The 22,720-nt window shown below is 53.1% G+C and overlaps 1 protein-coding gene across 1 annotated transcript in view; it reads left to right on the top strand.

The window, feature by feature from the left end:
- The window catches only part of CFAP77 (cilia and flagella associated protein 77), a 932,628-nt gene that overhangs the window by 500,777 nt on the left and 409,131 nt on the right, over positions 1–22,720 (top strand). The window contains exon 2 of the mRNA XM_086924762.1: positions 17,676–17,778. Within this exon, the coding sequence (XP_086780888.1) occupies positions 17,676–17,778 (103 nt within the window). The remainder of the gene's footprint in view (positions 1–17,675; positions 17,779–22,720) is intronic.

Genomic DNA, 22,720 nt, shown 5'->3' with positions numbered 1-22,720 from the left:
GTGACTCAATTCAAATTACCCACTAGACAAGAACAATATGTGGCCTAGTTTTTTTGTAACATCCTAGATAAAGCAAACACTCATAGGTAATGCAAGATTAAGTAAAGCATGTGAAGCAGGAACAACATGGATACCTTTTTCCTTTTACACTCATTAATCAGAAATCAGTGAGTGTTTTTGCATGAAAAGCTAAGGCCATGACTACAGGGCCTAGAAGGGACCTGTTTCAATGTCCATTGCTTACATCCGTACAAAACGTAAGCAGTGTGGTTTAAAATGACCACATTTGTGAACACACAGCTACTGTACCCATTTTGTTTTCCAATTCACTCATCAAGCAGGTATTTCAGTACCTCCAGGCAAGGTGCACTTTCCCACGCAGGGCAAAAACAATGTTGTTCAAAGAGAGATGAGAAAACAAAAGTAGCGCTAAATTGGCAAACGCTGTAAAGTGGTGATAATGTGTTTAGAAGTGTTAATGTTAATGTTAATATTAAGGGAAATTTGTTAAGCGCACTGTCACCATGAGTTTCCTGGTGCTGATAGGACACTGAGGTTGAACAAGAGGAGTTTAGTGGGGATGTGAAAAGAGCAGAGTTTTTAAAGATTTCCTAAAAGATAGGAGGGAGCAAGAGGTCTTGAGTGAGAGTGGAAGAGAATTCCATAGCTTGGGAGCCAGGTGAGAGAAGCTGCGGCCGCCAGATTTAGTGAGTTTGAACCGGGGGATAACTAGAAGCTGAAGGTGGGTGGACCTCAAGGTGCGGGGAGGACAGTAAGGGGTGATCAGGGACTTCAGGAAAGCAGGGAAGGGACCAGTTAAGGCTTTGAAGACCAGGCAACAGACCTTGAAGGCTATTCTTTCACTGACTGGTAGCCAGTGTAGTTGATGTAATAGAGGTTTGGCCGACTGCCATCTAGGGATTTTAAATGCCAGTCTGGCAGCCTAGTTCTGTATGATCTGTAGCCTAGCCAGCTGGGATTTGGGGAGGCCATGGTATAGGGCGTTAGAGGAGTCCAAACGGGACATCACCAAAGCTATTAAAACTTGTAGCAGGGCTTCGGAAGTCAGAAGATGGGCAACTTTCCGTATCCTGTATAGCTGAAACATACAGGAGGATGTTACAGCACTCACCTGGGCCTTGAGAGTGAGCTCAGAGTCAATAATGACCCCGAGACTCTTTACACAGCCAGCGGGAGAGGGAGGTGACCCAAGCTCAGTTGGCCAGTACTGAGGGCCCCATTGGGGGGCACTTCTCCCAGGGAGGAGAAGCTCAGTTTTGCCAGGATTGAGCTTTAATTGATTTTGGTTCATCCAATGTTGGATGTGTGTCATGACTGCTTGGAAGTTGGTGACAGCGTCAGGGGAGGTGAGGGGGAAAATAATTTGTAAATCGCCCGCGTAATTGAACACTGTGACGTCCCACCTACCTAGGGAGTGAAGGAGAGGTTGAAGGTATAAATTAAAAAGGAGGGGGGAAGGAGAAGATCCCATGGGGACCCCGCAGGATGAAGGAACACTGGTGGCGCTAAAGGGATCCAAGCTCACTGCTTGAGATCTACCCTCTAGAAAAGATTTGACCCAGGACAGGGCAGGCCCACAGACTCCGGCGGCCTCGACACGGTGGAGTAAGATGTTATGATCCACCGTGTCGAATGCCGCCGATAAGTCTAGTAGGACTAATGCCTGGGGGAGTCCTCTGTCAGCATTGCTTCTGAGGTTGTCCAACACGGCGAGAATCACAGCCTCAGTGGAATGGGCTGGTCTAAAGCCGGCCTGGTTTATTTCCAGGAAGTTGGACTCCTCGATAAATTGCGAGAGGCAAGTAGTAACATGTGCCTCCAGGATTTTAGACAGGAAAGGCAAGAGGGAGATGGGCCGGTAGTTGGTGAGAACCGCTGGGTCCGCGCCAGTTTTTTTTAGCAGAGGCACCAGTACAGCATCCTTAAACGACCTGGGGACTGTGCCAGAGTTAAGGGAGGTGTTGAGTAAGGGTAGGATACAGTGCGGAAGAGTGTGACAAATGTCGCGAAGTACTGAAAGAGGGCAACAGTCCTTGGGGGAACCGGATTTCACTCGGGTGGCCAACTTGGCAAGGGAGTCGGAATCGAGTGTGGGGAAACAGGACAGAGTGGGGGTGTTAGCAGGGGGGGCTACAACTGCAACTGAGTGAGGGGAATAGGGAATGGAGTTTTTAATTGCCGAGATCTTGTCGATAAAGAAGGAATTTAAGGCATTGCATGACTCTGTGGAAGGGGGCAAGTTTGGGAGTGTCCTGGCGTCCGATGTTAATTCGCCGAGGACCTTAAATATCTCTTTAGATTTGTTAGGGGCTGTTAATATTCTCTCGGAGACGAAAGCAGACTTAGTTGTAGTAATGGCTTTTTTGTAATCTTTGCGTGCGGACACACAAAATCAATCTGACCACCTTGCAACCACTTGGGCTTGCTTTAGTTAGAAAGGTATTTATGTTTCATATTTTGAATGTTTTATTTCTCTCCACCCTGAGTCTGCACTTAGAAATTGAAAAATGTGAGAACAAGATCGACGTTTCCAGCAGAAGTGTTTTTTCTTTTTCGGATCCATTTCACAGGGAAGCAAATAAACAAAAGGAGGAAAGCGAGGGTAATACTCATTTCTTGAAGTGTAGGTTTTCACTAAATGAGGAGTGAGACAGAAAGAGAGGGAAGAGGGGCAACAAAGGGGGTGAGGGGGGTCAGCTGCCAGCGGCAGGAGAACTGGACACTGCCCTTGTCTTCTCTGGCCAAGAAGGAAAAACAAAGTGCTTTTCCTTCTCTGCCTGTTCCGCCCGTCCCCAAAAGGCGAGGCTTAACTATCGGCCATGGCGATTTCTGCCGTCTGGGAAATTAAACAAGTAGGGGTACGCCGTGCCCTGCCGATCCCGCCCACTTCGACCACTGGAAGCAAGTCAATGCGGTGGCGTCCGCCTGCTCTTTGCAAATGATCAGGGCTTTTGAGGAGAAGTTTAAAAGTAATTCCCCATAACCCGTCATTCCACCTTGGTGGCTGCAGCTGATGGCGGTTAGACTGGCCTCTCAACTATGAACGTTCGATCATGTTATTGTGTCGGTGGGCGAGCCACTGAAAGCTAAAGCTAGGCTCGAGCCAAAAGCTCGGCTCCGGCTCTGCTTGACGTCCTGTTGGAACCTCGAGCCCAGAACGAGCCGAGCTTTCAAGTGGCGTCTTCCTGCCACCCCACATCTATCCAGAATGTAGCATTATGGCCAGTGCTGCTGACTTTGGAACTAGGGAACCAGGCCTGAGTTTTGGCGATTGCTCAACATCCTGTGATCCTGGGCAAATCACTTAGGGCCAGATGTAGGTCGGTCGGTAACGGCCGAAAATCGGTATTTTCGGCTGTTACCGACCGGTTTACAAGAATTGGCATGTAGGGGGCAATATTTTACAGAATCGGTAAAATTACCGATTCGGTAATTTTACCGATTCGGTAAAATAAAACATCGGTAAATTTACCGATTTGAAGCCACCCATATGTAGGTGGGACTCTTCAGAGTCCCAGGAGCCTTAACGAATCAGTATTTTACCATCAAAACCAATTTGATGGTAAAATACCGATTCCTGTGTGCATGCACATGTGTGCATGCACACCTATGTCATGTGACAGGCAGACCTGCCCTTAGGGCAGGTATGCCTGCCACATGGCACCTGTGCCTGTTTTGGGGGTGCCAGAGGGTGTCAAAGTGACACCCCCTGCACCCTTGTGAATTCTTTAATTACCGATTCGGTAAATACCGAATCGGTAATGCCTAGTCATTCCTATGGGCTTCAAAGCCCATAAGAATGAATGGGCATTACCGATTCGGTATTTACCAAATCGGTAATTAAAGAATTGTTAAGGATTCCGTAACGAATCCAGATGTTGGGACCTACATACCATTTACCGATTTTGAAATACCGAATCGGTACAATTCGGTATTTTAAAATCGGTAAATGTTTTTTACCTACATCTGGCCCTTAATCTCCCTGTGCCTTTAAAAACGGAATGTGAATTGGTATAATGTAATCAGTGCCTACGTAAAGCTCTCTAATACCAAATAGGTATAAGTGGGCAATGTAGTTGACCTTTTGGTGTCGGGGGGAGTACCTGAGTGGCCTACCCTGGGCCCCGTAAAAATATTTTATTGGGTTGCTGTAATCCTGTGGGACTCTTACTGGAGCCAGTGGGTCCCCCTTCTCCTCCTACAAGACTTCCACCGGAGCTCAGGGGCTGCCCTGGCCCCCAAAAGACTTCTGTGTACGGTGGCAGCCCAGCCCACACTACACACAGCTAAGGGCTGTGTACAGTGGAAGGTTGTCTGCGTGCAGGGCGTTGGGTGCAGGGCGTGTGAAGTGAGGGTTTAACATAGGCATGTATAGTAATAAACGAATACTTTATGTTTTTAAAAAACTAGAAATTCACTGAAAAAGCCAAAGGTTAAATTGACCTTGTAGATAGGTATGGTAATAATATCTTATGTTGCAATAAAGAGACCTCAGAAAGTGATTGAAAAGAATCAATAGTAAGGTAGAAATGTCAGTTTAAACAACATCGTAAGCTAAAAAACACTGAGATTCACCAGTTATAGGTATTTCAATTAACTATAACTCACGCAGTGGCCATGCACTACTTATCACCTCACATATTACATCCCTCATGATCACTGATAACTTCATTGATGACATCATTGATGACATGTCCACCGATACCAATCCAAGTTGGCCACCGCCAACCTGTCTTAGGATCATTTACACGTTTGTCAACTTCACCTGGTGATCGCTGAATGTGAAGTTTCAGGAAAGAGATATTCACATTATTCCTTACTACAATAACATTTCATTCCAAGTGGATAGGATCACATCCATGCCCAGCTTTTGCGAGCACCAATATGGCCGCCGTGGCACACGTCATTCATCTTCCTACGCCTGGTACTATATGAGAAGTTTACAAGGCAGACTGACCAACACATTGCAAGAGCTTCCTTTTAAGTAAATATGATTGTATATCATACAATCTAGACTTTTCATCGCCGGTCTCTGACCTGCACCACGTGACCCGGTTCTGGTCCGCAGCCGATGCACCGCCCCTGCGGCGATGGACCCGCCCTCCATGTAGCTGACTTCTGGGAGGCAAGGAGAGGGGGAGGTGCACCACTCTAGACAGGGAGTACAATCCACTCACTAGGACTCAACAGGTAGGCTGCTCCTTCCATTCCCCTTCTCACAACTACAAACTGAGGCCATTACTTGTATTATCTAGGCGGTCCTCTGCCCTGACCCAAGGCACACATTGTCCTGGTGGGCGGGCTAAGAGATATCCCTACCCTTATCAGGGCTGTACCATCTGGTGCATGAGTCTCTGAAGTCACTAAAGATTGTCATATGTCTACGTCTCTGTGTATGTTCAAAATGATCACAGAGGAATAGTGGCATTGGTGGCATTCACCCGTAGTGGAGCAGTGCGTGACCTCCACACACAGCATGACACTGCACAATGCGACTGCCCTCAGGCCTCTCTAGGTCCTTCTGACCGCATAACTCTGTCTTGCAGAATAAAGCGCTCTGTTTTTCCCTTTTCTCTTCTACCCTCTAGGTTGGAATATAGAAATATGATAGGGTGAGCAATACTTCGGCCCTTTTCGACCTTGTGCTTCACCACTACTGATTGTTACATATTGTATTGTATTGTAATTGCATTTATATAGCGCTTACTACCCCTGACAAGGCCTCAAAGCGCTTTTTCGGCGAGTAGCACGCTACTCCGGGACCCATAGAGGATTAGTGTTGAATTAGTATAGTGAAACATGCAAGTACATTTTAAGTGGTGGATAGCTTAGTCAGTTATAGGTTATTCAGTTATAGATTAGTCAGTTATTTGGAGTCAGATTCGGAAAGATACCAGAATCTTGAAGCACACTACTCAGGAAACACATAAATGATTAGTATGGAATTAGTATGGTGAAATATGAAAGTAATTTGAGTGGTGGATATTAGTCAGTTATTTGGAGTGAGAAGGATAGCGGAGGGACAGGAAGGGAAGAAAGGTTTGCATTCATAGAGCACCTGCTACCCCTGATGGGTGTTGAAGCGCTTTTCTGGCACGTAGGACGCTACTCTGGAACCCATAAGGGATTAGTGTTGAAAAAATTAGTATGGTGAAGTATGAAGTAATTTGAGTGGTTGATATGTTATTCCGTTATTTGGATAGAGAAGGGAAGGTTGCGGTATAGAAGAGGGAAAGAGGTTTGTATTTATATAGCGCTTGCTACCCCTTGATGGGGTTTTGAGGCGCTTCATTGGCAAGTAGCACGCTACTCTGGAACCCATAAAGGATTAGTGGTGAATTAGTATAGTGGAATATGGAAATTGAGGAGTGAACATGTTAATCTGTTATTTTGATTGAAAGGGATAGTGGAGGGACGGAAGAGTGAGATTTCTTTTTTTTCTTTTTGTTTAGGTCATAGCAGTAGGAGGAGGCTTTTGAATATGTAAATGGGGTTTTTGAGGGGAAGAGTCCAAGGGAAAAGTTTATAAAGGTTTGTTTTGGGGGATCAGTATTGTAAAAAGAGGTGTCAGATGATGCAAGGAGGGGTAGAGTAGGAGAGAGTCTACAGAGGGTTATTTTGGGGACCATAGTAGTGATATGGGGTTTGGGATAAATGAGAGAGTGGATGTAGGATAAACGGAAAAACGCTCTCCTCAAGCACTGGTGCTTCTGGACCTCGCCGCCGCCTTTGACACGGTCGACCATGCTACTTTGGTCGGCCGTGTCAAACAAGTCGGCATTCTGGGTCCAGCTGCTTGCTGGCTCTCCTCCTTCCTGGAGGATCGCTTCCAGGCCGTCCTCCTAGGCCCCACCACGCAAAACCAACTGTGGTGTACCACAAGGTTCCGCTCTTTCTCCCCATCTGTTCAACCTTTACATCCTCCCCTTAATCCACTCCCTTAAAGACAGGAATGTGACCGTTTTTAACTATGCAGATGATCTGCAACTAGTTTTCCCGATTCATAACTCCCATAGTTCCATCACAGAATTTCAGACCACTATGTTACATATCCAACAGCGGATGGACCAGAACCACCTTAAGGCAAACCCTGGGAAGACGGAACTACTTCTTATTGGGGACAGCCTTAAATTTTGGGTTCCTCATTACTGGCCTTCCGAGTTAGGTCCTTCTCCCTCCCCCTCCCACTCGGCGAAAACCTTAGGAGTTACCCTCAACCATGATCTGTCACTAAAAACCCAGGTTGGCACGCTCATCTCCAAATGTTTTTTCAAATAAGGAAGATGAAAAAGATACATCAGTTCTTCACACAGGAAGTCCTGATTCAAGTGGTGGTCGCCACTGTCTTGTCTCTCCTGGACTATGCCAACTCTGTATACTTGGGCATGCCTATCTATGTTCAAACGGCTACAGATGGCCCAAAACCAGGCAGCCAGACTGATCCTGCATCAACCCAGGTGGCAGTCTGCCACCCCTTTGCTGAGGTGACTTCACTGGCTCCCAATCCCTCAACGCTGTGCCTTTAAGGTGGGCTGCCTCATTTTTAAATCTTTGCAAGGTAACAACTCCAAATTTATTAACACCTTAATATCCAGGCACACCCCGTCCCGGAACCTCTGCTCTGCTTATCTCTCACTTCTTACCATCCCCGTATTCAAACGAGTCCATCAGGGCGGCTGTAGACTTGCCACTCTTGCTCCTAGATTGTGGAACACTCTCCCGTCGGAGATCTGTTCCTTTACTGAGCTAATGCAATTTAGAAAATCCCTTAAAACGTGGCTATTTGCTCAAGCCTATAACTAAAGCAGTTTGTTAACAATCTCTGAGCCTTTACAGTGCCATGAAACCATCAGGTGTACGTGCGCCTTATAAGTAGTTTTTAACATTAACATTAACATGTAGATTATATATTGATGTATGTATAGGGTGAGAGATAGGGCAGTGCTTTGGAACTAGTAGTAGAAAGAAGTTTGAGATGAGTCAGAAGGTTGGGCCAGAGGCTATATTAAGAGAAGTACAGGCTGAGAAATACAGCAGTGCATTTGAAATGCTAAATTAGAAGAAAGGGATACATATATAGAGCCATAAGTACATTGAAAGTATATAGATGCATAGAGGAGGTAAGTATATATATATTAAAGATATTGTTAGAGGTACAGGATGAGAAATAGGGTAGTGCATTGGATATGCTTTTTCAGGAGAAAGGTAACAGACACACAGATCCAAGTAAATGGAAGGTAGATAGATGCCCAATGGAAGTAAGTACATGTAGACCAAAGATGATTTTTGTTTAACATATAACCCAATTTTCACAATACTCAACCCGCCCTGAGTAAGGGTAGGGTATCTATTTGTTCTTGGTCCTGAAGAAATGCCACAAATGCCTCCTGGAGCAGCAAGACGTGAAACCTGTCGGCCTGAAGTTTTTTATGCCTCACATATCAGATAGTCACGCTTCATAACAATGCGCTGAACATCTACACTTCGTTGTTTTAACCCTACCAAAGGGATCCATGAATAAACATATCCCTGGGTACCCTCTAGGTAGGTAGTTTTAGACCACTTTCACATGTCACCACAATTTGCTACTGTCTCCACGCCCCCGCACACATCAAGTTCAAGTTAAAATTTGTATAGCGCACTACTCACCCAGAGGGTCTCAAGGCGCTTGAGGGAGGGGGGGTACGTTACTTATCAAATATCCAGGTTTTTAGTTGTTTTCTGAAGGAGAGGTGGTTCTGTGTAAGGTGGAGGTGGGTGGGGAGAGAATTCCAGGTTTTGGCCGCTAAGTAGGAGAAGGATCTTCCTCCCATGGTGGATCTGTGGATGCGCGGAATTGCGGCGAGGGCTTGATTGGATGATCGTAGTTAGCGGGTGGGTGTGTAGAAGGACAGTCGTGTGTTGAGGCAGTCGGGTCCTAGGTCGTAGAGGGCTTTGTGTGCGTGGGTGAGGAGGCGGAACGTTATTCTCTTGTTGACAGGGAGCCAGTGGAGGTCTTTCAGGTGACCGGAAATGTGAGCTTGGCGAGGGATGTCTAGTATGAGTCTGGCTGAGGCGTTTTGGATGCGTTGGAGTTTTTTCTGTAGTTTGGCTGTGGTTCCGGCGTAAAGGGTGTTTCCGTAGTCCAGTTGGCTTGTGACCAGTGCATGGGTGACCGTCTTTCTTGTTTCGGTGGGGATCCAACGGAAGATTTTTTTGAGCATACGTAGGATGTTGAAGCATGATGATGAGACGGCGTTGACTTGTCTGGTCATCGAGAGGGAGGACCGCTGGCCCCATGAGGAGCAAAATCCTGATGATGAAGCTTGACTCCTGCATGGGTGTGTGAGGGCAATACTACCTAGTTAGGCAGATCCCCTCAAAGTAGTATACTCCAACCTTTTACCACCCCTTTCTCTTTATAGGAACAGCCACCCCTTTTGTTGAAATGTAATTGATGACCACATAAGCAGCACTGCAGTTGGGGCTTCAGCTGCAGGACTGTGGCAGAGAACAAAAAAAATTAAAAAACAAGAAAATTATGGCCTGGGGATTTGTGGGCATTGGTTTGGTGCATGGCCTAGCCTTAGGTCAGGCCCTGCAGCCAACTACACAAACCGTAATGCCAAAGGTTGTGTGGGGTGAGGGGGTTGGCTGCCAGGGGTTGGGTGCAGGGCCGGGCCGTTTGCCATGCATGGCAAAGGATGCCTGCCCCATCGCACACATAGCGCACTGCCAAAGGTTGTGTGGGGTGGGGGGGTTGGCTGCCAGGGGTTGGGTGCAGGTCCGAGCCGTTGGCCATGCATGGCACAGGATGCCTGCCCCATCGTACACATAGAGCACTGCCAAAGGTCGTGTGGGGTTGGCTGCCAGGGGTTGGGCGCAGGTCTGGGCCATTGGCCATGCATGGCAAAGGATGCCTGCCCCATCGCACACATAGCGCACTGCCAAAGGTTGTGTGGGGTGGGGGGGTTGGCTGCCAGGGGTTGGGTGCAGGTCTGGGCCGTTGGCCATGCATGGCACAGGATGCCTGCCCCATCGCACACATAGCGCACTGCCAAAGGTTGTGTGGGGTGGGGGGGTTGGCTGCCAGGGGTTGGGTGCAGGTGCGGGCCGTTGGCCATGCATGGCACAGGATGCCTGCCCCATCGCACACATAGCGCACTGCCAAAGGTTGTCTGGGGTTGGCTGCCAGGTGTTGGGTGCAGGTCCGGGTTGTTGGCCATGCATGGCACAGGATGCCTGCCCCATCGCACACATAGCGCCATGTTAAAGGTTGTGTGGGGTGGGGGGTTGGCTGCCATGGGTTGGGTGCAGGTCCGGGCCGCATGGCACAGGATGCCTGCCCCATCGCACACATAGCGCACTGCCAAAGGTTGTCTGGGGTGGGGGGGTTGGCTGCCAGGGGTTAGGTGCAGGTCTGGGCCGTTGGCCATGCATGGCACAGGATGCCTGCCCCATCGCACACATAGCGCACTGCCAAAGGTTGGCTGGGGTTGGCTGCCAGGGGTTGGGTGCAGGTCCGGGCCGTTGGCCATGCATGGCACAGGATGCCTGCCCCATCGCACACATAGCGCACTGCCAAGGGTTGGCTGGGGTTGGCTGCCAGGGGTTGGGTGCAGGTCCGGGCCGTTGGCCATGCATGGCACAGGATGCCTGCCCCATCGCACACATAGCGCCATGTTAAAGGTTGTGTGGGGTGGGGGGTTGGCTGCCATGGGTTGGGGGCAGGTCCGGGCCGTTGGCCATGCATGGCACAGGATGCCTGCCCCATCGCACACATAGCGCACTGCCAAAGGTTGGCTGGGGTTGGCTGCCAGGGGTTGGGTGCAGGTCTGGGCCGTTGGCCATGGATGGCACAGGATGCCTGCCCCATCGCACACATAGCGCACTGCCAAAGGTTGGCTGGGGTTGGCTGCCAGGGGTTGGGTGCAGGTCCGGGCCGTTGGCCATGCATGGCACAGGATGCCTGCCCCATCGCACACATAGCGCACTGCCAAAGGTTGGCTGGGGTTGGCTGCCAGGGGTTGGGTGCAGGTCCGGGCCGTTGGCCATGCATGGCACAGGATGCCTGCCCCATCGCACACATAGCGCACTGCCAAAGGTTGGCTGGGGTTGGCTGCCAGGGGTTGGGTGCAGGTCCGGGTTGTTGGCCATGCATGGCACAGGATGCCTGCCCCATCGCACACATAGCGCACTGCCAAAGGTTGGCTGGGGTTGGCTGCCAGGGGTTGGGTGCAGGTCCGGGCCGTTGGCCATGCATGGCAAAGGATGCCTGCCGCATCGCACACATAGCGCCATGCCAAAGGTTGTGTGGGGTGGGGGGGTTGGCTGCCATGGGTTAGGTGCAGGTCTGGGCCGTTGGCCATGCATGGCAAAGGATGCCTGCCCCATCGCACACATAGCGCACTGCCAAAGGTTGTCTGGGGTGGGGGGGTTGGCTGCCAGGGGTTGGGTGCAGGTCCGGGCCGTTGGCCATGCATGGCACAGGATGCCTGCCCCATCACACACATAGCGCACTGCCAAAGGTTGGCTGGGGTTGGCTGCCAGGGGTTGGGTGCAGGTCCGGGCCGTTGGCCATGCATGGCACAGGATGCCTGCCCCATCGCACACATAGCGCACTGCCAAAGGTTGGCTGGGGTTGGCTGCCAGGGGTTGGGTGCAGGTCCGGGTTGTTGGCCATGCATGGCACAGGATGCCTGCCCCATCGCACACATAGCGCACTGCCAAAGGTTGTCTGGGGTTTCCTGCCAGGGGTTGGGTGCAGGTCCGGGTTGTTGGCCATGCATGGCACAGGATGCCTGCCCCATCACACACATAGCGCACTGCCAAAGGTTGGCTGGGGTTGGCTGCCAGGGGTTGGGTGCAGGTCCGGGCCGTTGGCCTTGCATGGCACAGGATGCCTGCCCCATCGCACACATAGCGCACTGCCAAAGGTTGTCTGGGGTTGGCTGCCAGAGGTTGGGGGCAGGTCTGGGCCGCTGGCCATGCATGGCAAAGGATGCCTGCCACATCGCACACATAGCGCCATGTTAAAGGTTGTGTGGGGTGGGGGGGTTGGCTGCCAGGGGTTAGGTGCAGGTCTGGGCCGTTGGCCATGCATGGCACAGGATGCCTGCCCCATCGCACACATAGCGCACTGCCAAAGGTTGTCTGGGGTTGGCTGCCAGAGGTTGGGGGCAGGTCTGGGCCGCTGGCCATGCATGGCAAAGGATGCCTGCCCCATCGCACACATAGCGCACTGCCAAAGGTTGTCTGGGGTTGGCTGCCAGGGGTTGGGTGCAGGTCCGGGCCGTTGGCCATGCATGGCACAGGATGCCTGCCCCATCGCACACATAGCGCCATGTTAAAGGTTGTGTGGGGTTGGCTGCCAGGGGTTGGGTGCAGGTCCGGGCCGTTGGCCATGCATGGCACAGGATGCCTGCCCCATCGCACACATAGCGCCATGTTAAAGGTTGTGTGGGGTGGGGGGGTTGGCTGCCATGGGTTGGGGGCAGGTCCGGGCCGTTGGCCATGCATGGCACAGGATGCCTGCCCCATCGCACACATAGCGCACTGCCAAAGGTTGTCTGGGGTTGGCTGCCAGGGGTTGGGTGCAGGTCCGGGCCGTTGGCCATGCATGGCACAGGATGCCTGCCCCATCGCACACATAGCGACATGTTAAAGGTTGTGTGGGATGGGGGGTTGGCTGCCATGGGTTGGGGGCAGGTCCGGGCCGTTGGCCATGCATGGCACAGGATGCCTGCCCCATCGCACACATAGCGCCATGTTAAAGGTTGTGTGGGGTGGGGGGTTGGCTGCCATGGGTTGGGGGCAGGTCCGGGCCGTTGGCCATGCATGGCACAGGATGCCTGCCCCATCGCACACATAGCGCCATGTTAAAGGTTGTGTGGGGTGGGGGGTTGGCTGCCATGGGTTGGGGGCAGGTCCGGGCCGTTGGCCATGCATGGCACAGGATGCCTGCCCCATCGCACACATAGCGCACTGCCAAAGGTTGGCTGGGGTTGGCTGCCAGGGGTTGGGTGCAGGTCCGGGCCGTTGGCCATGCATGGCACAGGATGCCTGCCCCATCGCACACATAGCGCACTGCCAAAGGTTGGCTGGGGTTGGCTGCCAGGGGTTGGGTGCAGGTCCGGGTTGTTGGCCATGCATGGCACAGGATGCCTGCCCCATCGCACACATAGCGCACTGCCAAAGGTTGGCTGGGGTTGGCTGCCAGGGGTTGGGTGCAGGTCCGGGTTGTTGGCCATGCATGGCACAGGATGCCTGCCCCATCGCACACATAGCGCACTGCCAAAGGTTGGCTGGGGTTGGCTGCCAGGGGTTGGGTGCAGGTCCGGGTTGTTGGCCATGCATGGCACAGGATGCCTGCCCCATCGCACACATAGCGCACTGCCAAAGGTTGTCTGGGGTTTCCTGCCAGGGGTTGGGTGCAGGTCCGGGCCGTTGGCCATGCATGGCACAGGATGCCTGCCCCATCGCACACATAGCGCACTGCCAAAGGTTGGCTGGGGTTGGCTGCCAGGGGTTGGGTGCAGGTCCGGGCCGTTGGCCTTGCATGGCACAGGATGCCTGCCCCATCGCACACATAGCGCACTGCCAAAGGTTGTCTGGGGTTGGCTGCCAGAGGTTGGGGGCAGGTCTGGGCCGCTGGCCATGCATGGCAAAGGATGCCTGCCACATCGCACACATAGCGCCATGTTAAAGGTTGTATGGGGTGGGGGGGTTGGCTGCCAGGGGTTAGGTGCAGGTCTGGGCCGTTGGCCATGCATGGCAAAGGATGCCTGCCCCATCGCACACATAGCGCACTGCCAAAGGTTGTCTGGGGTTGGCTGCCAGAGGTTGGGGGCAGGTCTGGGCCGCTGGCCATGCATGGCAAAGGATGCCTGCCCCATCGCACACATAGCGCCATGTTAAAGGTTGTGTGGGGTGGGGGGGTTGGCTGCCATGGGTTGGGGGCAGGTCCGGGCCGTTGGCCATGCATGGCACAGGATGCCTGCCCCATCGCACACATAGCGCCATGTTAAAGGTTGTGTGGGGTGGGGGGTTGGCTGCCATGGGTTGGGGGCAGGTCCGGGCCGTTGGCCATGCATGGCACAGGATGCCTGCCCCATCGCACACATAGTGCCATGTTAAAGGTTGTGTGGGGTGGGGGGGTTGGCTGCCAGGGGTTGGGTGCAGGTCCGGGCCGTTGGCCATGCATGGCAAAGGATGCCTGCCCCATCGCACACATAGCGCACTGCCAAAGGTTGGCTGGGGTTGGCTGCCAGAGGTTGGGTGCAGGTCCGGGTTGTTGGCCATGCATGGCACAGGATGCCTGCCCCATCCCACACATAGCGCCATGTTAAAGGTTGTGTGGGGTGGGGGGTTGGCTGCCATGGGTTGGGGGCAGGTCCGGGCCGTTGGCCATGCATGGCACAGGATGCCTGCCCCATCGTACACATAGCGCACTGCCAAAGGTTGTCTGGGGTGGGGGGGTTGGCTGCCAGGGGTTGGGTGCAGGTCCGGGCCGTTGGCCATGCATGGCACAGGATGCCTGCCCCATCGTACACATAGCGCCATGTTAAAGGTTGTGTGGGGTGGGGGGTTGGCTGCCATGGGTTGGGGGCAGGTCCGGGCCGTTGGCCATGCATGGCACAGGATGCCTGCCCCATCGCACACATAGCGCACTGCCAAAGGTTGTCTGGGGTGGGGGGGTTGGCTGCCAGGGGTTGGGTGCAGGTCCGGGCCGTTGGCCATGCATGGCACAGGATGCCTGCCCCATCGTACACATAGCACCATGCCAAAGGTTGTCTGGGGTTGGCTGCCAGGGGTTGGGTGCAGGTCTGGGCCGTTGGCCATGCATGGCACAGGATGCCTGCCCCATCGCACACATAGCGCACTGCCAAAGGTTGGCTGGGGTTGGGTGCAGGTCCGGGCCGTTGGCCATGCATGGCACAGGATGCCTGCCCCATCGCACACATAGCGCACTGCCAAAGGTTGTGTGGGGTGGGGGGGTTGGCTGCCAGGGGTTGGGTGCAGGTCCGGGCCTTTGGCCTTGCATGGCACAGGATGCCTGCACCATCGCACACATAGCGCACTGCCAAAGGTTGTCTGGGGTGGCTGCCAGGGGTTGGGTGCAGGTGCGGGCCGTTGGCCATGCATGGCACAGGATGCCTGCCCCATCGCACACATAGCGCACTGCCAAAGGTTGTCTGGGGTTGGCTGCCAGGGGTTGGGTGCAGGTCCGGGCCGTTGGCCATGCATGGCACAGGATGCCTGCCCCATCGCACACATAGCGCCATGTTAAAGGTTGTGTGGGGTGGGGGGTTGGCTGCCATGGGTTGGGGGCAGGTCCGGGCCGTTGGCCATGCATGGCACAGGATGCCTGCCCCATCGCACACATAGCGCACTGCCAAAGGTTGTCTGGGGTTGGCTGCCAGGGGTTGGGTGCAGGTCTGGGCCGTTGGCCATGCATGGCACAGGATGCCTGCCCCATCGCACACATAGCGCACTGCCAAAGGTTGTCTGGGGTTTCCTGCCAGGGGTTGGGTGCAGGTCCGGGCCGTTGGCCATGCATGGCACAGGATGCCTGCCCCATCGCACACATAGCGCCATGTTAAAGGTTGTGTGGGGTGGGGGGTTGGCTGCCATGGGTTGGGGGCAGGTCCGGGCCGCATCGCACACATAGCCTAACGCTCTGCTCCTTGAGGGAGTTGGGGGAATATGATCCAAAGACCCTGGAAATTCATGTCCACAGTGATGTAGTTTGTGAGGTCAGAAGCAGAGCACAGTGAGGGCGTAGGTTCATGGGAGGTCAATAAAGTAGAACTGGTGAATTACAGAATTATTTGTTTTTTTTAAACGTTGGTTTTTATATTTTTACAAGACCTAACTATAACCTCACTTTAACCTTTTTTCAGTGAAAAAAGAATATACATATTGGAAAAAGACCGTGAGGTTGAAACGCGTTACTGTTAAATCAAATATGACCACTTTTGTGACCACGATCCCGGCGGGCGAGTATTTCTCGGTATTACACTCATCAATAAGTATTGGCGGAAAATCCGTTCCGCTCGCGGATTTTGCGGATTTTCGGTAAATTCGCAATCCGCGAGATTCGCGAATTTCCCGCGAAATCCGCAAATCCGCGAGCAGCAGATTTTATGGCTTGCTCGCACTGTTCGCGTGAGTTCGCGGCTTCCCAGTTCAACTTCGCGCCCCGCGAATAAGCGCTAAATTGCAGAAATACGATCTTAGCAAAACTGAAACTACTTACCAGGTTCAAAAGTTCAAGCTCATCATTAGTAGCCATTTCCTGTAGTGCTTCCTGAGGGGCCCCTCCAGAGTTCAGTTGCCTACTTGCAACTATTATGTGACCCTGCTCTGACCCTCAGAATAGTTACACATATGCCACAAAGGTCCTGAATTACAGCTATGGGAGACAAGCAGGAGCCAGGCTGGAAGTTCAAATCCAACAGTGACACATTAATCAGCCCCTAATTCATTATTTTCAGTTGGGGCAGGGCAGGTGTTGTAACTAATTTTGCAACAATGAAAGCACTTAGCAAGTGCAAAAGATCACTAATCAGGAAGCACTAAGGAAGCAGGTGCCAGCTAAAAAAATATTCTGTGACACATTAATCAGCCCCAAATTAATTCAGGTCACTTGAGGCAGGGAAGGTGTGCTTTGCTTTGCCACAATAATGTACACTGGACAACCAGAGGGTGCTGTGATGAAACAGAGGGTGGCATGGGTAGGCCAGAGGGTGCCATGAGTAGTCAGAGAGTGGCAGTGGTGACAGAGGGTGGCAGTGATGAAGAAGAGTGTCCCAAACAGGCTGGACACGTAGAAACAACAAGTTCGCAAAACTTGCGACCCGACAGGTAAGTTCGCGTTTGCGAAATTGTACAAAACCCTCGCGAACTGGCAGAAACCCGCGCGAACACAAAAAAAAATCCGCAAATTCGCGAGAATTCGCAGATTTTTGCGGATTGCGAGTTCGCAAATCCGCAAAATTCGCGAACGCGAGATTCGCAAAATTCGCCCATGCTTACTCATCAATACTTAGATTTCCTTGGATTTATCACGGGCTCGGCACCGAAAGGGTCCCGCATTGCTGATAGCATACAGCAGGCGGGGAAGGCGCGCGTGTGTGTGTGTATATATATATATATATATATATATATATATATATATATATATATATAAAGACCCCTTGGGTGCCGAGCCCGTTATAAATCCACACACTCACCATAGAGTTTTGCTTTTTTGCTTGAATTTATTTGTCCATGTGGCAGTGTCAGTGTTGTTACAGCATACGTTTTTGTGCACGTTTTATATATTTAAGAAATTTTTTCAATTTTTCAATAAGGAATTGTACGTTTGAGTGTGAACACCTTCAAGCCTCCAGCATATGAGGCATAATGAACCTTTTGTGATTGAGCTCACATGAATTTCTGTGGTTAATGATTAGAGTTCACCGCGGCGTGTCGAGAATGTATCATTTTAGGCGGGAGGGAGACATGTTCAGGGTTGGCAGCTTTTCTTTAAAAGACTCGTTTAATGGTATGTGCCCAGGATCACACATGGTGCTCAGCTTAGAACTCTGGCTGAGCACTGCCACGGCTGCCACTTTGACCAGGAGACCTCTTTGGCTCATACCTAAGAATTAACACCCTCTCTTCTCTTGTAGCGCACAGAAGCTGGGAAGGTCCGCACCAGGTGCTACAGTCTGCCCGGACCGGAGTTTGTGTATGGAATCCTGAACACTGTCCGAGATGGAGGCGTGCCCGAAGGTAGGGTGGCATGTACAAATGATGGGGTGCCTTTGATATGGTGGGCAAGATGGGGGGTGGGCGGGTCATCCTATCACTTAGGACACTGTTACCACTATCGGCGCTCCTCCCCTCTCCCGACTCTAACCCAGGGCAATAAGGAGACCTGTGGGCAGCCCCAAGCCCCTCTCACCCCTGCCAAGATCTGGTAGTCACCTGACCTCAGCCTCTCGAGATCTGAGGTTGCCTGCGCCCCTCTCTGCAGATCTGAGGTTGCCTGCCCCCTCTCTGCAGATCTGAGGTTGCCTGCCCCCCTCTCTGCAGATCTGAGGTTGCCTGCCCCCTCTGAGGGTTGGTTGCATGACCTGCCCTTCTGATGATCTGAAAGTTGCCCACCCTCGCTCTCCAGAGACATGAGGGTCGTTTCACCCCCTCTCCTGAGATCTGAATTTCATGATCTGCTCTTTTTGAGATGTGACTATTGACTCACTCTCTCCTCCTCAGATCTAAGAGTCTCCTGACCTAAACCGTGTCAAGAACCGAGAGTCGCCTGACTTCCCCACACTCAAGCTCTGAGAGTCGCCTGACTTCCTCACACTCAAGCTCTGAGTCGCCTGACTTCCCCACACTCAAGCTCTGAGAGTCGCCTTCCCCACACTCAAGCTCTGAGAGTCGCCTGACTTCCCCACACTCAAGCTCTGAGAGTCGCCTGACTTCCCCACACTCAAGCTCTGAGAGTCGACTTCCCCACACTCAAGCTCTGAGAGTCGCCTGACTTCCCCACACTCAAGCTCTGAGAGTCGCATTCCCCACACTCAAGCTCCGAGAGTCCCCTGACTTCCACACACTCAAGCTCTGAGAGTCGCCTGACTTCCCTACACTCAAGCTCTGAGAGTCGCCTGATTTCCCCACACTCAAGCTTCGAGAGTCCCCTGACTTCCACACACTCAAGCTCTGAGAGTCGCCTGACTTCCCAACACTCAAGCTCTGAGAGTCGCCTGACCTCCCCACACTCAAGCTCTGAGAGTCGCCTTACCTCCCCACACTCAAGCTCTGAAAGTCGCCTGACTTCCCCACACTCAAGCTCTGAGAGTTGCCTGACTTCCCCACACTCAAGCTCCGAGAGTCCCCTGACTTCCACACACTCAAGCTCTGAGAGTCGCCTGACTTCCCAACACTCAAGCACTGAGAGTCGCCTGACTTCCCCACACTCAAGCTCTGAGAGTCGCCTAACTTCCACACACTCAAGCTCTGAGAGTCGCCTTCCCCACACTCAAGCTCTGAGAGTCGTCTGACCTCCCCACTCTCAAGCTCTGAGAGTCGCCTTACTTCCCCACACTCAAGCTCTGAGAGTCGCCTTACCTCCCTACACTCAAGCTCTGAGAGTCGCCTGACTTCCCCACACTCAAGCTCTGAGAGTCGCCTGACTTCCACACACTCAAGCTCTGAGCGTCGCCTTACTTCCCAACACTCAAGCTCTGAGAGTCGCCTGACCTCCCCACACTCAAGCTCTGAGAGTCGCCTGACTTCCCCACACTCAAGCTCTGAGAGTCGCCTGACCTCCCCACACTCAAGCTCTGAGAGTCACCTGACCTCCCCACACTCAAGCTCTGAGAGTCGCCTGACTTCCCCACACTCAAGCTCTGAGAGTCGCATTCCCCACACTCAAGCTCTGAGAGTCGCCTGACCTCCCCACACTCAAGCTCTGAGAGTCGCCAGACGTCCCCACACTCAAGCTCTGAGAGTCGCCTGACCTCCCCACACTTAAGCTCTGAGAGTCGCCTGACGTCCCCACACTCAAGCTCTGAGAGTCCCCTGACTTCCACACACTCAAGCTCTGAGAGTCACCTGACTTCCCCACACTCAAGCTCTGAGTCACCTGACTTCCCCACACTCAAGCTCTGAGAGTCGCCTGACTTCCCCACACTCAAACTCTGAGAGTCGCCTGACTTCCCCACAATCAAGCTCTGAAAGTCGCCTGACTTCCCCACACTCAAGCTCTGAGAGTCGCCTGACCTCCCCACACTCAAGCTCTGAGAGTCGCCTGACGTCCGCACACTCAAGCTCTGAGTCACCTGACTTCCACACACTCAAGCTCTGAGAGTCGCCTGACTTCCCCACACTCAAGCTCTGAAAGTCGCCTGACTTCCCCACACTCAAGCTCTGAGATTTGCCTTACTTCCCCACACTCAAGCTCTGAGAGTCGCCTGACTTCCACACACTCAAGCTCTGAGAGCCGCCTTAATTCCCAACACTCAAGCTCTGAGAGTCGCCTGACTTCCCCACACTGAAGCTCTGAGAGTCGCCTTCCCCACACTCAAGCTCTGAGAGTTGCCTTACTTCCCCACACTCAAGCTCTGAGAGTTGCCTGACTTCCCCACACTCAAGCTCTGAGAGTTGCCTTACTTCCCCACACTCAAGCTCTGAGAGTCGCCTGACTTCCACACACTCAAGCTCTGAGAGTCCCCTGACTTCCACACACTCAAGCTCTGAGAGTCACCTGACTTCCCCACACTCAAGCTCTGAGTCACCTGACTTCCCCACACTCAAGCTCTGAGAGTCGCCTGACTTCCCCACACTCAAGCTCTGAGTCACCTGACTTCCCCACACTCAAGCTCTGAGAGTCGCCTGACTTCCCCACACTCAAGCTCTAAGTCACCTGACTTCCCCACACTGAAGCTCTGAGAGTCGCCTGACTTCCCCACACTCAAGCTCTGAGTCACCTGACTTCCCCACACTCAAGCTCTGAGAGTCACCTGACTTCCCCACACTGAAGCTCTGAGAGTCGCCTTCCCCACACTCAAGCTCTGAGAGTCGCCTGACTTCCCCACACTCAAGCTCTGAGAGTCGCCTGACCTCCCCACATTCAAGCTCTGAGAGTCGCCTGACGTCCGCACACTCAAGCTCTGAGAGTCGCCTGACTTCCCCACACTCAAGCTCTGAGAGTCGCCTGACTTCCCCACACTCAAGCTCTGAGAGTTGCCTTACTTCCCCACACTCAAGCTCTGAGAGTCGCATGACTTCCCCACACTCAAGCTCTGAGAGTTGCCTTACTTCCCCACACTCAAGCTCTGAGAGTCGCCTGACTTCCACACACTCAAGCTCTGAGAGTCGCCTGACTTCCCCACACTTAAGCTCTGAGAGTTGCCTTACTTCCCCACACTCAAGCTCTGAGAGTCGCCTGACTTCCACACACTCAAGCTCTGAGAGTCCCCTGACTTCCACACACTCAAGCTCTGAGAGTCACCTGACTTCCCCACACTCAAGCTCTGAGTCACCTGACTTCCCCACACTCAAGCTCTGAGAGTCGCCTGACTTCCCCACACTCAAGCTCTGAGTCACCTGACTTCCCCACACTCAAGCTCTGAGAGTCGCCTGACTTCCCCACACTCAAGCTCTGAGAGTCGCCTGACTTCCCCACACTCAGGCTCTGAGTCACCTGACTTCCCCACACTCAAGCTCTGAGTCACCTGACTTCCCCACACTCAAGCTCTGAGAGTCACCTGACTTCCCCACACTGAAGCTCTGAGAGTCGCCTTCCCCACACTCAAGCTCTGAGAGTCGCCTGACTTCCCCACACTCAAGCTCTGAGAGTCCCCTGACCTCCCCACATTCAAGCTCTGAGAGTCGCCTGACGTCCGCACACTCAAGCTCTGAGTCGCCTTTCCTCCCCACACTCAAGCTCTGAGAGTCGCCTGACTTCCCCACACTCAAGCTCTGAGAGTCGCCTGACTTCCCCAAACTCAAGCCCTGAGAGTCACCTTCCCCACACTCAAGCTCTGAGAGTCGTCTGACCTCCCCACTCTCAAGCTCTGAGAGTCGCCTTACTTCCCCACAGTCAAGCTCTGAGAGTCGCCTTACCTCCCTACACTTAAGCTCTGAGAGTCGCCTGACTTCCCCACACTCAAGCTCTGAGAGTCGCCTGACTTCCCCACACTCAAGCTCTGAGAGTCGCCTGACGTCCCCACACTCAAGCTCTGAGAGTCACCTGACTTCCCCACACTCAAGCTCTGAGAGTCGCCTTCCCCACACTCATGCTCTGAGAGTCGCCTGACTTCCCCACACTGAAGCTCTGAGAGTCGCCTGACCTCCCCTTCTTGAGATCTGAGAGCTCCCCACTTTGAGAGTCGCCTGACCTCCCCACACTCAAGCTCTGAGAGTTGCCAGTTGCCTGACTTCCCCACACTCAAGCTCTGAGAGTCGCCTGACTTCCCCACACTCAAGCTCTGAGAGTCCCCTGACTTCCACACACTCAAGCTCTGAGAGTCGCCTTACTTCCCAACACTCAAGCTCTGAGAGTCGCCTGACCTCCCCACACTCAAGCTCTGAGAGTCGCCTGACTTCCCCACACTCAAGCTCTGAGAGTCGCCTGACCTCCCCACACTCAAGCTCTGAGAGTCACCTGACCTCCCCACACTCAAGCTCTGAGAGTCGCCTGACTTCCCCACACTCAAGCTCTTCGAGTCGCATTCCCCACACTCAAGCTCTGAGAGTCGCCTGACCTCCCCACACTCAAGCTCTGAGAGTCGCCTGACGTCCCCACACTCAAGCTCTGAGAGTCGCCTGACCTCCCCACACTTAAGCTCTGAGAGTCGCCTGACGTCCCCACACTCAAGCTCTGAGAGTTCCCTGACTTCCACACACTCAAGCTCTGAGAGTCACCTGACTTCCCCACACTCAAGCTCTGAGTCACCTGACTTCCCCACACTCAAGCTCTGAGAGTCGCCTGACTTCCCCACACTCAAACTCTGAGAGTCGCCTGACTTCCCCACAATCAAGCTCTGAAAGTCGCCTGACTTCCCCACACTCAAGCTCTGAGAGTCGCCTGACCTCCCCACACTCAAGCTCTGAGAGTCGCCTGACGTCCTCACACTCAAGCTCTGAGACACCTGACTTCCACACACTCAAGCTCTGAGAGTCGCCTGACTTCCCCACACTCAAGCTCTGAGAGTCGCCTGACTTC

The sequence above is a fragment of the Lissotriton vulgaris genome, chromosome 5, assembly GCF_964263255.1.
Source record: "Lissotriton vulgaris chromosome 5, aLisVul1.2, whole genome shotgun sequence".
NCBI classification, from domain to species: Eukaryota; Metazoa; Chordata; class Amphibia; order Caudata; family Salamandridae; genus Lissotriton; species Lissotriton vulgaris.
This window is presented reverse-complemented; position numbering and strand designations above follow the sequence as displayed.